Source organism: Sciurus vulgaris (genome assembly GCF_902686455.1).
Source record: "Sciurus vulgaris genome assembly, chromosome: 4".
NCBI classification, from domain to species: domain Eukaryota; kingdom Metazoa; phylum Chordata; class Mammalia; order Rodentia; family Sciuridae; genus Sciurus; species Sciurus vulgaris.
In genome coordinates, this window is record NC_136464.1 from 28,830,903 (window position 1) to 28,847,515 (window position 16,613).

General features: G+C 39.8%; 2 protein-coding genes across 3 annotated transcripts in view; one reads left to right on the forward strand and one right to left on the reverse strand.

Moving 5' to 3' along the window:
- PKD2L1 (polycystin 2 like 1, transient receptor potential cation channel) overlaps positions 1-16,613 on the forward strand; it is a 261,390-nt gene that overhangs the window by 185,393 nt on the left and 59,384 nt on the right. The window lies entirely within an intron of this gene.
- The window catches only part of LOC306659733 (acyl-CoA desaturase 3-like), a 31,633-nt gene continuing 27,640 nt past the window's right edge, over positions 12,621-16,613 (reverse strand). For both annotated transcript variants that reach the window (XM_079137457.1, XM_079137456.1), the window contains one exon: positions 12,621-16,520. In XM_079137457.1, coding sequence (XP_078993583.1) covers positions 16,321-16,520 — 200 coding nt within the window. In that variant the 3' untranslated portion in view covers positions 12,621-16,320. The remainder of the gene's footprint in view (positions 16,521-16,613) is intronic.

Here is a 16,613-nt window from a genome sequence, read left to right on the forward strand (position 1 = left end):
GCAAGAATGATAACGACTTTGGACAGTACTTTCACTTACCCTGTGCATTCATATCACCTGTTTTGACCTCATAGCCGTCCTTTGAAGTGGCAAGTCAAATACAATCACCGTTTTAAAGATGAGCAAACTAAGACTCAGAGAAGAAAAATCAACAATTCTCCTTGAAACTAGTGACCTCGTACCATAACAAAAATGAAAAACATAAAAACATAAAAAAAAAGTTCTACATTTTTTTTTCAGTATTGGAGGTTGAACCCAGGAGCTTACAACTACTAGACAAGCACTCTACCACTTAGCTGTACCCCAGCCATTTTTAAATTTTATTTTGAGACAAGAGTCTCACTAAGCTGCCCATGTGAGTCATCATGCCCATCTACAAATTTAAGAGCTATAATTATTTTTAAAAAATACTTAGAAGAAAACTAAGTGTAAATATTTGTGACCTCAAACAGGTGATAGTTTTTAAAATATGACAACAAGGGCTGGGGGTGGTGGTGTACACCTGTAAGCCCAGCATCTTGGGAGAGGCAGGAGGATGGCAAGTTCAAAGTCAGCCTCAGTAACTTAGTGAGTCTGGAAGCAACCTAGTGAGACCCTGTCACAAAATAAAAAATAGGGCAGGGGATGTGGCTCAGTGGTTAAGTGCTCCTGGATTCAATCCCTGGTACCTAAACAACAATAACAACAAAAACATCAAAAGCACAAACAACAAAAATGTGGTAATTGGGAACCATCAAAATTGAAATTCTTGTGCTTCAAAAGATACTATCAAGAAAATGAAAAAATAACCCATAGAATAGGAGAAAATATTGCAAATTGTACACACACACACACACACATACACGCACCCATAAACATACACACATATTAAGGAACCTGTGTCCAGATTAAAAAGAACTCTTACAATAAATAGACACTTCTCAAAAGAAGAAATACAAATGATTGACAAATATATGAAAAAATGTTAAACATCATTAGCAATTAGGAAATGCAAATTACTGAGATTTCATCTCACTCCAGACAGAATGACTGTCTCAAGAATAACAAACAATATAATAGATGCTGGAGAGGACTTGGAGTAAAAGGAACACTTTTACATTGTTGGTGGATTGTAAATTAGTACAACCACTATAGAAATCATGATGGAATTTCCTCAAAAGACTAAGAATGGAATCACCATATGACCCAGCTATACTCACCTTCAGAATTTACCCTAAAGAATTAAAGTCATCATACCATAGTAATACATCCAACCTTCTTTGTAGCAGCACAGTTCACAATAGCAAACTAAGGAACCAGTCTAGGTGTCCATCAATGGATAAATGGATAAAGAAAATTTGGTCTATATACACAGTAGAGTTTTATTCAGCCATGAAGAAAAATAAAATATGTTATTTGAGTAAAATGGATGGAATTGAGACCGTTGTTAAGGGAACTAAGCTGAACTCAGAAGGTGTTATATTTGGATGTGAGGTGTCCCTCAAAATTTCACATGTGAGACAATGCAAGAAGGTTTGAATGAGAAATGATTGGATTATATCATTGACCTAATTAGTGGATTACTCCCTGATTGAATTCACTGAGAGGTAACTGGAGGCAAGTGGGGTGTTGTGGGAAGCCATCCTTATCTAGCAGAATCAGACGTGGTTAAGCCACAGAACACAGAGGCCTGATTCCCAGGAACTGGCAGCCATGAGGGACTATTCCAGATCTCTGGGGAGTAGGTGGCCCCTGTATGGGAGTGGTTCCCTGTCTGGTTATATGCTAGTTTTTCTGAGCAAATGGCTCCCCTAACTCCACCTCATCCTGTCCATCACAGAAGCCCCTCCTGGTCTTGGACCCTTTTACCTGTGTAACTATAAAGTAAAGGAGTGGTAGGCTATTCCATCTTGTTAGAGACCAGATCTGATATGGCCTGATCCATCATGCCCCCTCTCATTTGAAAAGAGTACTGACTCTTGTATGTTTATTGATTAGATAAGTTTATGGGTAATTGATTGAATGATAGCCAGTATGGTCCTCTGGCAGTTAACCATTTTCTCATCCACACTGGACTTGGCTGAAACCCCCACAGGGTGTGGCTGAAGGAAGTGGTTCGTTGGGGGCATGGTTATGGGGTATATATTTTGTATCTGCAGAGTGGAGTCTCTCTCTGCTTTCTGATCATCATGTGTGCTGTTTCCTTCTGCCACCCTCTCCTACCATGATGTTCAGCCTCACCTAGAGCCCAAGGAATGGAGCCAGCCTTTTATGGACTAAGACCCCTGAAACTGGAAGCCCTCAAATAAACCTTTCCTCCTCTACAATTCTTCTGATTGGGCCTTCTAGTCACAGTGACAAAAAAGCTAAAACAGACGCTCAAGTGTTGTATGGTTTCTCTCATACATGGAAGTGAGAGAGGAGAAAGAAGAAAGTGTCAGGGGGAGCTCATGAAAATTTAAGGAAGGTAGAGAAGAGGAAAGGGAATAGGGGGAGGGAAAGGGAAACACTGGGGAATGATATTGGCAAGTTATATTGTTATATTGTATGTATGTACAAATATGTAACAGCAAATCTCACCATTATGTACAACTATAATGCACCAATAAAAAATGGGGAAATGCCACAATTTTCAAACAGTTGAAGGATTTGGATAGACATATATCCTAATGAAATACATATGTCCTACATCTATCTCAGTGGCAACTGCTATTTTTCCTACCAGATGACCCTGATAGGCATTCAAAACCCCAGAAGACAAACATACTTGTAAAGTTTATCAGTGGAAGATTCTCGGAAAGTCCCAATGTTCTGTGTGGTTTTTCTTTTTCTTTTTCTTTTTTTCTGCAGTACTAGGGATTGAACCCAGGACCTTGCACATTCTAGGCAAGTACTCTACCATTGAGTTACAATCCAAGCTCCAACTGTGTTGTAACTGATATGCTAATAGTTTACCAGACAGCCTAGGGTCATTCCATATGACAGTGGCTCACCTTTACCTAGTTTATAATATAAACCCTTCCTCCTGCCTCAGGCATGGGCATCCTGAGTGGAATTTCTATAAGAGGAAGATGCCCTTGAGGAACTTGGAACTTCACAGAAGGGTGAAGTAGGGTTGGAAAAGTAGAGAGGAAATGTCAAATCTGTTTCTATGGTAGAGATTTAAAACTCAGGTGTGATTCAATATTAAGGTGGGTCAGAAGGGGGAGAGAGCTGGGTTCTTGCAGAACACAGGAAGCTTGTGCAGTTTGTGCTTGAGTTCAGCTCCCTGCCATTGGCAGCCAGGGAGGAGGGTCCTATCACCAGGTTTTGCCTCTGAGTATAACTGGTTATCACTGGCAGGCTCTTGGGTATAGGAGATTTAGGCCTGTCTCCTTTGTCCTCTACTCTGCAAGATAATATTTTCAAGGTCCATTCATGTTATATCATGTATCAGTATCAATACTTTGTCTTTTTCTTCTTTTTCTTTTTGGTACAGAGAATCGAACCCAGGGACACTTAAACACTGAGCCAAATCCCAGCCCTTTTTATGTTTTATTTTGAGACCGGTTCCTGCTAAGTTACTGAGGGCCTCACTAAGTTGCTGAGGCTGACTTTGACTTGCAATCCTCCTGCCTCAGCCTCCTGAGCTGCTAGGATTATAGGTGTATGCCACTACAACCAGCAAAAGTTCTTAATTTTGATAAATTCTAGTTTATTTTTAAATGTTCTTACCTCTACTTTTGCTGTCATTCATAAAACCATTTTCTAATCCTAGGTGGTAGAGATTCTTTCCTATAATTTCCGCTGAGGATTTATTTATATAGTTTTGTGGTACTAGAGACGGAATTCAGGTGTGTTCTACCACCAAGCTATATCCCAAGCCCATTTTATTCTTTATTTTGAGACGGGGTCTTGTTAAGTAGCTAAGTCTAGCCTCAAACTTGCAATTCCCCTGCCAGAGCCTCCCCAGCAGCTGGGATTACAGGCATGCACCACCATGTCCAGCTCTTCTAAGAATTTTATAGCTTGAGATGATTCATTTTGAGTTACTATAGGTAGATGGTGTGAGGAAGTACACCAACATTCCTTTACATGTAGATGTCCAATTGTCCCAGTAATATTTTCTGAAAAGAATATTCTTTCCTCATAGAATCGTCTTGGTGCCCTTTTATAAATCCATTGATCTGACATTCAGTGCTGTCCTGTTGAGTGCCCAAGGTCCCACACCTGCCTCTGCTCCCTGCCTCTAACCCTTCACTACTTCCTAGCAGGGTAGTGGGGTGGGGGGGGTGGAGAAAAAAAGGAAGGAAGGAAGGAAGGAAGGAAGAATAAAACACTAATTTACTTGTCACTGATTTATGTTTCTATCTTTTTGCCAATACCACTCTTACTTTATCACGGATCCTTCATAGTATTTTGAAAGCAAGATATGTGAGTCTTCCAACTCTATGCTTCTTTTGCAAAACTGTTTTGACGATTCTAGTTCTCTTAAATTTCCTGTGAACATTGGAATCAATTTCCTATATAAAAGGAAATGAAATCTAATGTGTATTGCTTTGAATCTATAAATCAATTCAGGGAGTATTACCATCTTAATACTGTGTCTTCTAATTTATGAACATGATGAACATGGGGTTTCTTTCTGTATATTTAGGTCTCCTTTAATTTCACAGTAACATTTTATAATTTTCAATTTATCTTTCTCATGAACTTTTGTTAATTTTACTTATATTTAATTAATTAACTAAATAGTTAATATATTTATGCTTTGGTGCTGGAGATTGACTCCAGGGTCTAATCTATGCTAAGCATGTACTCTACCATTGAGATATATCCCTAGCCCTATTTTATTCCTGCTGTTATAAATGGAATTTTTTTCTTTTTTTAATTTTATTTTAATTAAAAATCATAAATTTACATAGGGCAATGTTGTTTGATTCATTCTGTTATTTTTTTTCCCTTCCCCCCCCACCCCTCCCACCCCTCCCACCCCTCTTTTCCCTCTATACAGTCCTTCCTTCCTCCATTCTTACCACCCTCCTTATCCCTAACCCTAAATCTAACCCTAACCCTAACACTAACCCCTACTACCCCCCCCATATGTTCTCATCCGCTTATCAGCGAGATCATTCGTCCTTTAGTTTTTTGAGATTGGCTTATCTCACTTAGCATGATATCCTCCAATTTCATCCATTTGCCTGCAAATGCCATAATTTTATCATTCTTCATGGCAGAGTAATATTCAATTGTATATATATGCCACAGTTTCTTTATCCATTCATCAACTGAGGGGCATCTAGGTTGGTTCCACAATCTGGCTATAGTGAATTGAGCAGCTATGAACATTGATGTGGCTGTATCTCTGTAGTATGCTGATTTTAAGTCCTTTGGGTATAGGCCAAGGAGTGGGATAGCTGGGTCAAATGGTGGTTCCATTCCAAGCTTTCTGAGGAATCTCCACACTGCTTTCCAGAGTGGCTGCACTAATTTGCAACCCCACCAGCAACGTAGGAGTGTACCCTCTTCCCCACATCCTCGCCAACACCTATGGTTGCCTGTGTTCTTGATAATCGCCATTCTAATTGGGGTGAGATGAAATCTTAGGGTAGTTTTGATTTGCATTTCTCTTATTACTAGAGATATTGAACATTTTTTCATATATCTGTTGATTGCTTGTACATCTTCTTCTGTGAAGTGTCTGTTCATTTCCTTAGCCCATTTGTTGATTGGATTATTTGTATTCTTAGTGTAGAGTTTTTTGAGTTCTTTATAGATTTGGGATATTAGCGCTCTATCTGAAGTATGAGTGGCAAAGATATTCTCCCACTCTGTAGGCTCTCTCTTCACATTACTGATAGTTTCCTTTGCTGAGAGAAAGCTTTTTAGTTTGAATCTATCCCAGTTGTTGATTCTTGCTTTTATTTCTTGTGCTATGGGAGTCCTGTTAAGAAAGTCTGCTCCTAAGCAAACAAGTTGAAGGTTTGGACCTACTTTTTCTTCTATAAGATGCAGGGTCTCTGGTCTGATTCTGAGGTCCTTGATCCATTGTGAGTTGAGTTTTGTGCAGGGTGAGAGATAGGGGTTTAATTTCATTCTGTTGCATATGGTTTTCCAGTTTTCCCAGCACCATTTGTTGAAGAGGCTATCTTTTCTCCATTGCATATTTTTGGCACCTTTGTCTAGTATGAGAAAATTGTATTTATTTGGGTTTGTGTCCGTGTCCTCTATTCTGTACCATTGATCTACCTGTCTATTTTGGTACCAATACCATGCCGTTTTTGTTACTATTGCTTTGAAATAGAGTTGAAGATCTGGTATTGCGATACCCCCTGCTTTGCTCTTTCTACTGAGGATTGTTTTAGCTATTCTGGGTTTCTTATTCTTCCAGATGAATTTTCTAATTGCTTGCTCTACTTCTGTAAGGTACATCATTGGGATTTTAATTGGAATTGCATTGAATCTATATAGCACTTTTGGTAGTATGGCCATTTTGACAATATTAATTCTTCCTATCCATGAACATGGGAGATCTTTCCATCTTCTAAGGTTTTCTGTAATTTCTTTCTTTAGTGTTCTGTAGTTCTCATTGTAGAGGTCTTTCACCTCTTTTGTGAGATTGATTCCCAAGTATTTTATCTTTTTTGATGCTATTGTGAATGGCGTAGTTTTCCTAATTTCTCTTTCTGAAGATTCATCACTTATGTATAAAAATGCATTGGATTTATGAGCATTGATCTTGTAACCTGCTACTTTACTGAATTCACTTAAGAGTTCTAAGAGTTTTCTGGTGGAATTTCCAGGTTCCTCTAAATATATAATCATGTCATCAGCGAACAGGGATAGTTTGAGTTCCTCTTTTCCAATTCGTATCCCTTTAATTTCTTTGGTTTGTCTAATTGCTCTGGCTAGAGTCTCAAGAACAATGTTGAATAGAAGTGGTGAAAGAGGGCATCCCTGCCTTGTTCCAGTTTTTAGGGCGAATGCTTTCAGTTTTTCACCATTTAGAATGATATTGGCCATGGGCTTAGCATAGATGGCCTTCACAATGTTAAGGAATGATCCCACTACCCCAATTTTCTCTAGTGTTTTGAGCATGAAGGGATGCTGTATTTTATCAAATGCTTTTTCTGCATCTATTGAAATAATCATGTGATTCTTAACTTTTAGTCTGTTGATATGGTGAATGACATTTATTGATTTCCGGATGTTGAATCAACCTTGCATCCCTAGGATAAAACCCACTTGACCGTGGTGCACTATCTTTTTAATATATTTTTGTATGTGATTTGCTAAAATTTTGTTGAGAATTTTTGCATCGATGTTCATTAAGGATGTTGGTCTGAAATTTTCTTTCCTCGATGTGTTCCTGTCTGGTTTAGGTATCAGGGTGATATTGGCTTCATAGAATGAGTTTGGGAGGGTTCCCTCCTCTTCTATTTTATGGAATACTTTGAGGAGTATTGGAATGAGCTCTTCTATAAAGGTTTTGTAGAACTCGGCTGAGAACCCATCTGGTCCCGGACGTTTCTTTGTTGGTAGGCTTTTGATGACCTCTTCTATTTCATTGCTTGAAATTGATTTATTTAAGTTGTGTATGTCCTCCTCATTCAGTTTAGGTATTTCATATGTCTCTAGAAACTTGTTGATGTCTTCGAGGTTTTCTGTTTTGTTGGAGTATAGATTTTCAAAATAGCTTCTAATTATGTTTTGTATTTCACTCATGTCTGTTGTGATATTTCCTTGTTCCTTCCGAATTTTAGTAATTTGAGTTTTCTCCCTCTTTCTCTTTGTTAGTGTGGCTAAGGGTTTATCAATTTTGTTTATTTTTTCAAAGAACCAACTATTTATTTTGTTAATTTTTCTGATTGTTTCTTTTGTTTCAATTTCGTTGATTTCGGCTCTGATTTTAACTATTTCCTGTCTTCTACTACTTTTGGTGTTGGTCTGCTCTTCTTTTTCTAGGGCTTTGAGCTGAAATGTTAAGTCATTTATTTGTTGATTTCTACTTCTTTTATTGAATGCGCCCCATGAAATAAATCTTCCTCTAAGTACTGCTTTCATAGTGTCCCAGAGATTTTGATATGATGTGTCTTTGTTCTCATTTACTTCTAAGAATTTTTTAATTTCCCTCCTGATGTCTTCTGTTATCCATTCATTGTATAATAGTGTATTATTTAATCTCCAAGTGTTGGAGAAGTTTCTGTTTTTTATTCTGTCATTTATTTCTAATTTCAGTCCATTATGATCTGATAGAGTACAAGGTAGTATCTCTATCTTCTTGTGTTTGCTAACAGTAGCTTTGTGGCATAAAACATGGTCTATTTTAGAGAAGGATCCATGTGCTGCTGAGAAGAAAGTGTATTCGTTCTTTGTTGGATGGTATATGCTATGTAAGTCGGTTAAGTCTAAATTGTTGCTTGTGTTATTAAGATCTATGGTTTCTTTATTCAATTTTTGTTTGGACGATCTATCCAGCGGTGAGAGAGGTGTGTTAAAATCACCTAGTATTATTATGCTGTGGTCTATTTGATTTCTGGAATTGACAAGGATTTGTTTGACATACATGGATGAGCCAATGTTCGGGGCATAGATATTTATGATTGTTATGTCTTGCTGATTTATGCTTTCCTTAAGCAGTATATAATGTCCTTCTTTATCCCTTCTGACTAGTCTTGGCTTGAAGTCCACATTATCGGAAATGAGGATGGATACTTCAGCTTTTTGCTGTGTCCATGTGCATGGTATGTTTTTTCCCATCCTTTCACCTTTAGTCTATGGGTATCTCTTTCTCTGAGATGGGTCTCTTGCAGGCAGCATATTGTTGGATTTTTCTTTTTAATCCAAACTGCCAGTCTATGTCTTTTGGTTGATGAGTTGAGGCCATTAACATTCAGGGTTATTATTGTGATATGATTTGTATTCCTAGTCATTGGACTCATTTTTGTTTTTTGACATGATTTGGTTTCTCCTTTATTTGGCTATTCCTTTAGGCTAGTTCCTCCCGTTGCTGATTTACATCGTTGTTTTTCATCTCTTCCTCATGGAATATTTTGCTGAGAACATTCTGTAATGCTGGCTTTCTTTTTGTAGATTCCTTTAGCTTTTGTTTATCATGGAAGGATCTTATCTCATCGTCAAATCTGAAAGTAAGTTTTCCTGGGTATAAAATTCTTGGTTGGCATCCATTTTCTTTCAAGGGCTTGGTAAATGTTGTTCCAGGCCCTTCTAGCTTTTAGGGTCTGGATTGAAAAATCTGCTGATATTCTTATTGGTTTCCCCCTGAACGTAATCTGATTCTTTTCTCTCGTGGCCTTTAAAATTCTGTCTTTATTTTGTATGTTAGGTATTTTCATAATAATGTGCCTTGGTGTAGGTCTGTTGTAATTTTGTATATTTGGAGTCCTATAAGCCTCTTGTACTTGGTTTTCCATTTCATTCTTCAGATTTGGAAAATTTTCTGATATTATTTCATTGAATAGATTGTTCATTCCTTTGGTTTGTTTCCCTAAGCCTTCCTCAATCCCAATAATTCTTAAATTTGGCCTCTTCATGATATCCCATAATTCTTGTAGATTCTGTTCATGATTTCTTACCATCTTTTCTGTTTGGTCAACCTTGTTTCCAAGATTAAATATTTTGTCTTCAATATCTGAGGTTCTGTCTTCCAGGTGATCTATCCTATTGGTTATGCTTTCTATGGAGTCTTTAACTTGGTTTATTGTTTCCTTCATTTCAAGGATTTCTGTTTGGTTTTTTTTCAGTATCTCTAACTCTTTATTGAAATGGTTTTTTGCTTCCCTTATTTGCTCTTTTAACTGTTGATTGGTGCATTCATTTAATGCCTGCATTTGTTCTTTCATCTCCTCGTTTGCTTCCCTGATTGTTTTAATTATGTACATTCTGAACTCCCTTTCTGACATTTCTTCTGCTGTGCTGTCATTGGGTTTTATTGATATAGTATCTAGGTTTGTTTCGGACATTTTCTTCCCTTGTTTTCTCATATTGGTCAGATGTCAGTGGGACTCTGTGATATTGTAGATTTCCTCTCTTGGCTTATAGTGTCCCTGTAGATTTCCAGTGTATCACCTACCAGCCTTCAGTAGCCTGAAGTCTTGGATTAACTTGATAATGTAGTGCTTCTGAAGAACGCTGCCCCTAGCCCGCTACTGGTTCCAGGGAGAGAGACCTGGAGAGGTCTCTTGCTGCCCAGCCCTGGTCCCAGAGGCTGCTTGCAGGTTGGAGGTCTCCACTGGCTTGGGGACTTGTGGCTGGCTCTGTGTAGACAGGCTCTCACTGGGCGGTCTGCCCCGAGAAGCTAGCCTAGAGAGGCGCTTCCCGCCGGAGGGGGCTGGGCTGCTTGGGGAAGTTCCTGGTGCCCTGTGCTGGTCTCTGAAGCAAACTGCAGGCCTGCCGGAGCTGGCAGTGGGGCGGGCTGGAGCTGGCCGCGCTGCTTCTGTGCAGAAAGGCTCTCACTGGGGGGCCTGCTCCGCCAGGCTGGAGAATCTGTCCCTGTGGGAGGAGCTCACCGCCAGAGTGCACAGAGCTGCCTGGGGGAGACTCTATCTGCCCTGTCCTACTCTAAGAAGCCGCTTGAATCCGGGCCTGCAGCCCAGCTGAGCTTCACTGGGTGGGGGAGACTCACCCCGTGGTTCTATTTTAGTACCAGTCTCTCAATGCCTCCCCTTCTTGGATCCTGGGTTCTGGAGCGACTGGAGATGCAGTCACCCTCTAGACCACCATCTTGGATTGCTCCGTGAAAAAGCCTGCAGCTGGAGGGGGACAAGGCTGCCTGGAGAGGTCTCTGGCTGCCCAGCCCTGGTCCCAGAAGCTGCTTGCGTGTCGGAGGTCTCCGCTGGCTTGAGGACTTGTGGCTGGCTCTGCGTCAAGAGGCTCTCACTGGGCAGTCTGTCCCTAGAAGCTAGCCTAGAGAGGCGCTTCCCGCCGGAGGGGGCTCTATTTTCTTAATTTCATGTTTATATTATTCGTTGCCAGTTTATGGAAATGCAATTGATTTTTGTATGTTGATATTATATCCTGCTGTATTTATTTACTCATAATTTCTCCTGTGCACAAGAGTGCTTTAGGATTTTCTATGTATGAATTCTTGTCACATGCAAAGAAAGATAATTTTACTTCTTTTTTTTTTTTTTCTTTTCTCTCTCTTTTTTTGGTCCTTAGAGATTTAACCCAGGGGTGCTTAACCACTGATCCACATCCTCAGCCCTTTTAATTTTTTTATTTTGAAACAGGGTCTCATTAAGTTTCTCAGGGCCTCTCTAAGTTGTTGAGGCTGGTTTTGAACCTGCAATTCTCCTGCCTCAGCCTCCTGAGCTGCTGGCTATTTATTCCTTGAGAGGACATCTCACTGTTTTCCAGGCTGGTCTCAAACTCCTGGGTTCAAGTCATTCTCCTGCTATAGCCTCCTGAGTAGCTGGGACTACAGACATACATTGTCTATGCCTGGCTCTTCTTTCTTCTTCAAACATTTACAGATAGCAATAAGAAAACAGTCCCATGATGAAATAACAAATATCAAAATACAAATTTTGGGTAAGAAGAATTAAGATATGTTTAACCCAAGAGAGAATAAGCAGATGTGGAATAGAAGGGAAAAGAGAGAGAGAGAGAGAGAGAGAGAGAGAGAGAGAGAGAGAGACCAGCTCCTGCAGAAGGGAAGTAGAGAATCAGAAGAAAGAGTGCAATTGTAGAACAACTGAAAAAAACATTCTGGCCAAATCATTTGAACAAAATAAAGAAGGAAAGGGGCTCACAGTAGAAAGTCAAATATTAATTGATGACATCAATGTCACCATCAATTTATTAAGGTCTGCAAAACTTCAATGCATACAACCTTTGATTCTGAATATTCAGAATTAATGAGGAAGTTCTTTTAGAATGATTAAGAGAATTGTGCTTTCTCAAGGTGTGGGCATCTTTACACCAGGAGGTGAGGTGACCTGGCAGAGCTGCCTCTGGCCAGTTCTTAAAAGCCTAAGTGTTGCTTGAGGAGGTGCCTGCTGCAGTATAGAGCTTCTAAAAACTGTAAAGTCTGTCTTACTCTTTTCCACATGAGGATTTTCAGGCAAAGTAGACAAAGCAAAAAGTAAAAGCAAGGCAAAGCAAAACCACCCTTTCCACCTTATGATCATTAAGCCCCTCTCTACACCAGGAACTTACAAAAAACTTCCCTTGGGCTGCATTTTCTTCTTGCTGTAGTTGCATATCAACACTCTTTGTTCTCTGGAGGTGAGGACATTCTAGAGATAGGAATAAGCTGGACTTCCCACCCTGGTTGCCATGTAAAGTATTGCTTTCCCTGGCAGAGCTTCTGTTGCTACTCTAGGCCTCTCCTAGCATCTCTGTTTTGGGTCCATGTGACCATGTGACACATGAATACCTGTCATTTCCTCAGACCAAGGTGCTGATAAGGTGTAGAAGTTGATTAATGGAAGCTGACACCTCCTTCCCTGCTGCCCGGTGTTTAACTACAGTTACCCTTAGGAAAGGGAGGGAAGGTTATTGGATTATGATGCAACCCTGGTCTACTTATTTTTTATTTCAAAAGGTGATGGACATAGATAGGTTTTTGGGCCATAGATAAAGGTCTTAAGAGACAATCATAGGCAAAAAGCTCACAGACACAGTGCAATCAGATTCACTTCACTTTTAATTGTAACAAACATCATGTCAGATCACTACAACTAGCTTCAGAGTTGATATTAGCAAATATTATTCCAAAATCATTATTAGGTTACAAATGACTACGATTTCACATAAGAAAAAAAAATCCCACCAAAGGAGAAAAAAGATATCCTTTATACATGTTCATAGCAATGATTATATGTTGTCAAATTTTATCCTTCTAGTTGCCCACAAGTGATAGAATTCATTCATTTCATCTCTCAAGAGAACCATATAAACTAATGATATTATCTGGGATACAGGAACATATCATTTTCATGCAAGACAGTGTATACAAATACAGAGGCCATGACAATTTTTCTGTTGAGGATCCCAAAATGCTTTATAAAAAATATTAGTCATGCCTCAAAACTGCCCTTGACATTGGCTAGGATATTACCCCCACTTGAACCAAAGGAAAACTGAGGTACAATATACCTAAGTGACTTGCGTAGAGTCTCACCGGAAGTCGGTGGCACAGTGGTAGAAGGCCCTCATCTTCACCACTAGAAGAACATTGGTCTCCTTCCTTTCTTTACTTTTCACATTACCATTTTGAATACAATTATAATAGGGATACTAGCAATCCACGAAGAAAAAAGTTCCACTTTAAAAGATAACCATCTTCTAATATCAAAAAATAATAAATCAAAATACATTTAAATTATTTCTATCCACCATCAGATATAGGCACTTAATAAAAATAGACATAAGGCAAGTATCCGGAATGAAATGCACAGTGAAATCAATGCATTGGTAATTCTCCAACCAATCTCCTTTATTCTAGACATATCTGTAGGATCTCACTTGTAAAGGAACATCACAGAGAGAATGAGAGGAGGCTCACATGTAACACATGAGAAGAGACGTCAGGTGCCCAAAAGAGTTGTCAGTGGTACACAAGGCAAGGACTGCTAGAAATTCACTCTTGATCAGATCAGAGTTCCTCATTAATATGTCATTTGAATTGATCTTTAGAATCTTGAAAATAGAGTTCTTACTAAGCCAACAAACCCCTACCTACACACCCACATTCACACTATCCCCACTTATGTAGGGACATGGCATGGGTCACATCCATGGAACAGTACTAGAAGCAAAAGATGAGTTTATTAGTCATATATTATAAAGAAGACATCTTAAGACCTATAGAATTAAAACTACATAAAAGACATTTCCAGGGATAGATACGCAGGTCAGTAGATCCAAGTTATGGTGATCTTCCAAGAGGTTCTTTCAATTAATAGCTCACAGACAAAGCTGCCTTAGCACAGGTTGGTCCCAGTAGCCTCTATACAATTGATGCAGGAAGGAAGACCCTGCTCCCTCCCACTACTGGGCCTCAACAGCATATCCACTGAGCATTTGGTATTGCACACTCCAATCCTAAAAGAGAAGAGCCAGGCTTCTGCATTGATGACAGAAGCACAGGGCAGGTGAGGTACATGATCGACAAACACTGTTGCTCCATGTTTTTCTAGATTTCTTTTATCCAATTGTCTGCCGTACGCTATGTAGGGTTGTCAGTTTATTAACACTTTCTTTTCAGCAAAGTTCCTGGCATCTAGATCCCATGTCTAAGCCCAGGCTTTCCAGCAGACCCTGGCTCCAGATGGGGGGCCTCCTTTAAATGTGAGACACTTGGGAACTTGTCCTTACTTCTTGTTCTCCCCAGTGGACTGGGTTTCCTCCTCCTCCTCCCCAAAGCATTGCACCATTGCACTTTCATTGCCGATCAGTCCAAGCCACTTTGTTGAACACTCAGGGGCACCGTGCGTGCTCTCTGTTCTGACCCATATAGAGGGAACTAACAACAAACTTTTGCTCAGTGGCTAGCTCACTGGCAAAATGTAAGCATTGAGATAGGCCATGACTCATGAGACAGAGCCTCTCTGAGTCAGCCAGACTTCTAGAAGAGCTCTAGTCTTGTTTGGGGTTTTCTGTGTGGCAGAGGCACAGGGGGAGTTGGAGAGGATCTAGAGGTCACAAAAAAATGGCATCAGCTTTACGTTCTGAAGAGACACAGCACTACAGAGCCAAAGAGTATTGTGACTGCAGGAGAAGGAGCTTCCCGGGCAGCAATTCCTCAGTGCCCTGAATACCCACAGTAGGCTACCCATCCAGGGAAAGAAGAAAAAGTCAGGGAACACAGAGAACAAGTAAGAGAAAAGGACAGTGGGTAGAGCCAGGAATCCAGAATCTTAGCAGATAAGACATTCTGACCCTCTTCCCAGACAATCCTACTTTATAGGCTGGATGGTCACAGAACAAGGAATAACTGAAGGGTACAATACCAAGGAAAAAACAAACTCAGTTTCTACTCAATCTAAAGAGCAATCGGGACAAATAAAGGGACCTAGCTTGGAACTTGTTTCATTATGACACCTAATAACTTACTCGGCAACTTCTGAATCTCCTAACTGTGTTCTCAGAGTACTTCCTTTGGAAAGTTACCTCAGAGGAACTGTCTACAGATGCTGTCCCTCAACCTCTCCATCACCTGTCCAGCAATGGGAGGATTAGGCAAGCTATATAATTTCTCCTCTACTTCAAATTTCTTCAATATCCCTCTTTCAGAAGTAAATATTCCAAAACATTTTCAAAATCTAAGCAAAGTATCCATGCCTATGTATGTTTTGGCTGACACATCAAAAAAAAACCCTTTTGATTTGGTTGTTTGGAAATGCCACAGTCATCATTATGAGACATATGACCAATTATTATGAGAGGTGTGACCGATATCACAAATATGGCAGAAGAGAGTGATGAAAGAAGTTGGAGAAGTAGCTCATGGAATGCTCAAAAGTCTGTGGGTGATTTTATATGCCAAGTCTGGACATAGCCATCCTGAACACTTCTTGTGAAGCAAATAATCTTAAGAAAAATTAAATTGTTCGCCAGTAAAGACCATGTTTCCTACTAAGTAAGTGCTTCATCTGTATTCTCACGTTAAATTACATTGAGACACTGAGATTTGGTGTTGTGTTCTGGCGTTGCCAAGCTCCAAGACAATTCCGATTCAGTGTCAGAGAAACAGAGAGACTCCATGTCTCTGGTTGGTAAGCAACTAGGTCTGATCACAGAAAGTTTCCTTGTACCTCATTTCCAATTCATCATCATCCTTACTTGTGAATCACACCCTGCATGCTAACTTTCTCCTGATAGTTTATCTGCTTTGTACAATCTTCGTCAAATAAAGTTATTTTTTTTCTATGTAGCAAGTGGGCTGATGATACTTAACCAACAAATTCCCAGAACTTTTGTTGCATCTCTAGTTTTAGCTACCTATCTTTAAGCTCAGCACAGCTCAAGAAAAGAGAGTTTTCTGAAGTGAAGACCTTTACTTTTACACTCTAGAAAGGATGATAGGATTTGAAAGCAGGACACAGACTACAACTGAACAGCAGCTTTCCTGTGAGGCAATGAGGGAAAAAAGAGAAAGGTGATAGGACAAAGCAATGAAAAGCCAATGGGAAGAGAAGAGAGAGAAGAAAAGAATATCTGCTTAACACAGTAGAGTTGTTGCCTTTCGATAGTTGTGCATTTTATAAGAATCCTATACTGGAATGGGTTAAGGTCATCATTTAGTATCCTGGTAGCATTACTAATTAGTGAATTAACAGAACATTAAACTTCTGTCCAGCTGGCTTTTGGAACAGGGCCCCAGAAAACCCCAACTCAGTCACTCTTGTGGCTTCCATCTCCAGTTCTTTTAACCCTGGCCAAGATGGCAGCCTTAGATACTTTCTTTCGGTCATAAGCCAGACCCAGGACAGCCATGCAGTCAATGAAGAACGTGGTAAAGTTGATGTGCCAGCGGTACTCACTGGTCGAGTAGTCATAGGGAAAGGCATGGTGATAGTTGTGGAAGCCCTCGCCTGGAATAAAACCAAGGAGAGAAGTTAGGAGTTCAGTGGATTGCTTTCATCCTGATCTTTGCACACTTCCTACCTAGAGGGGTACCTTGAGCC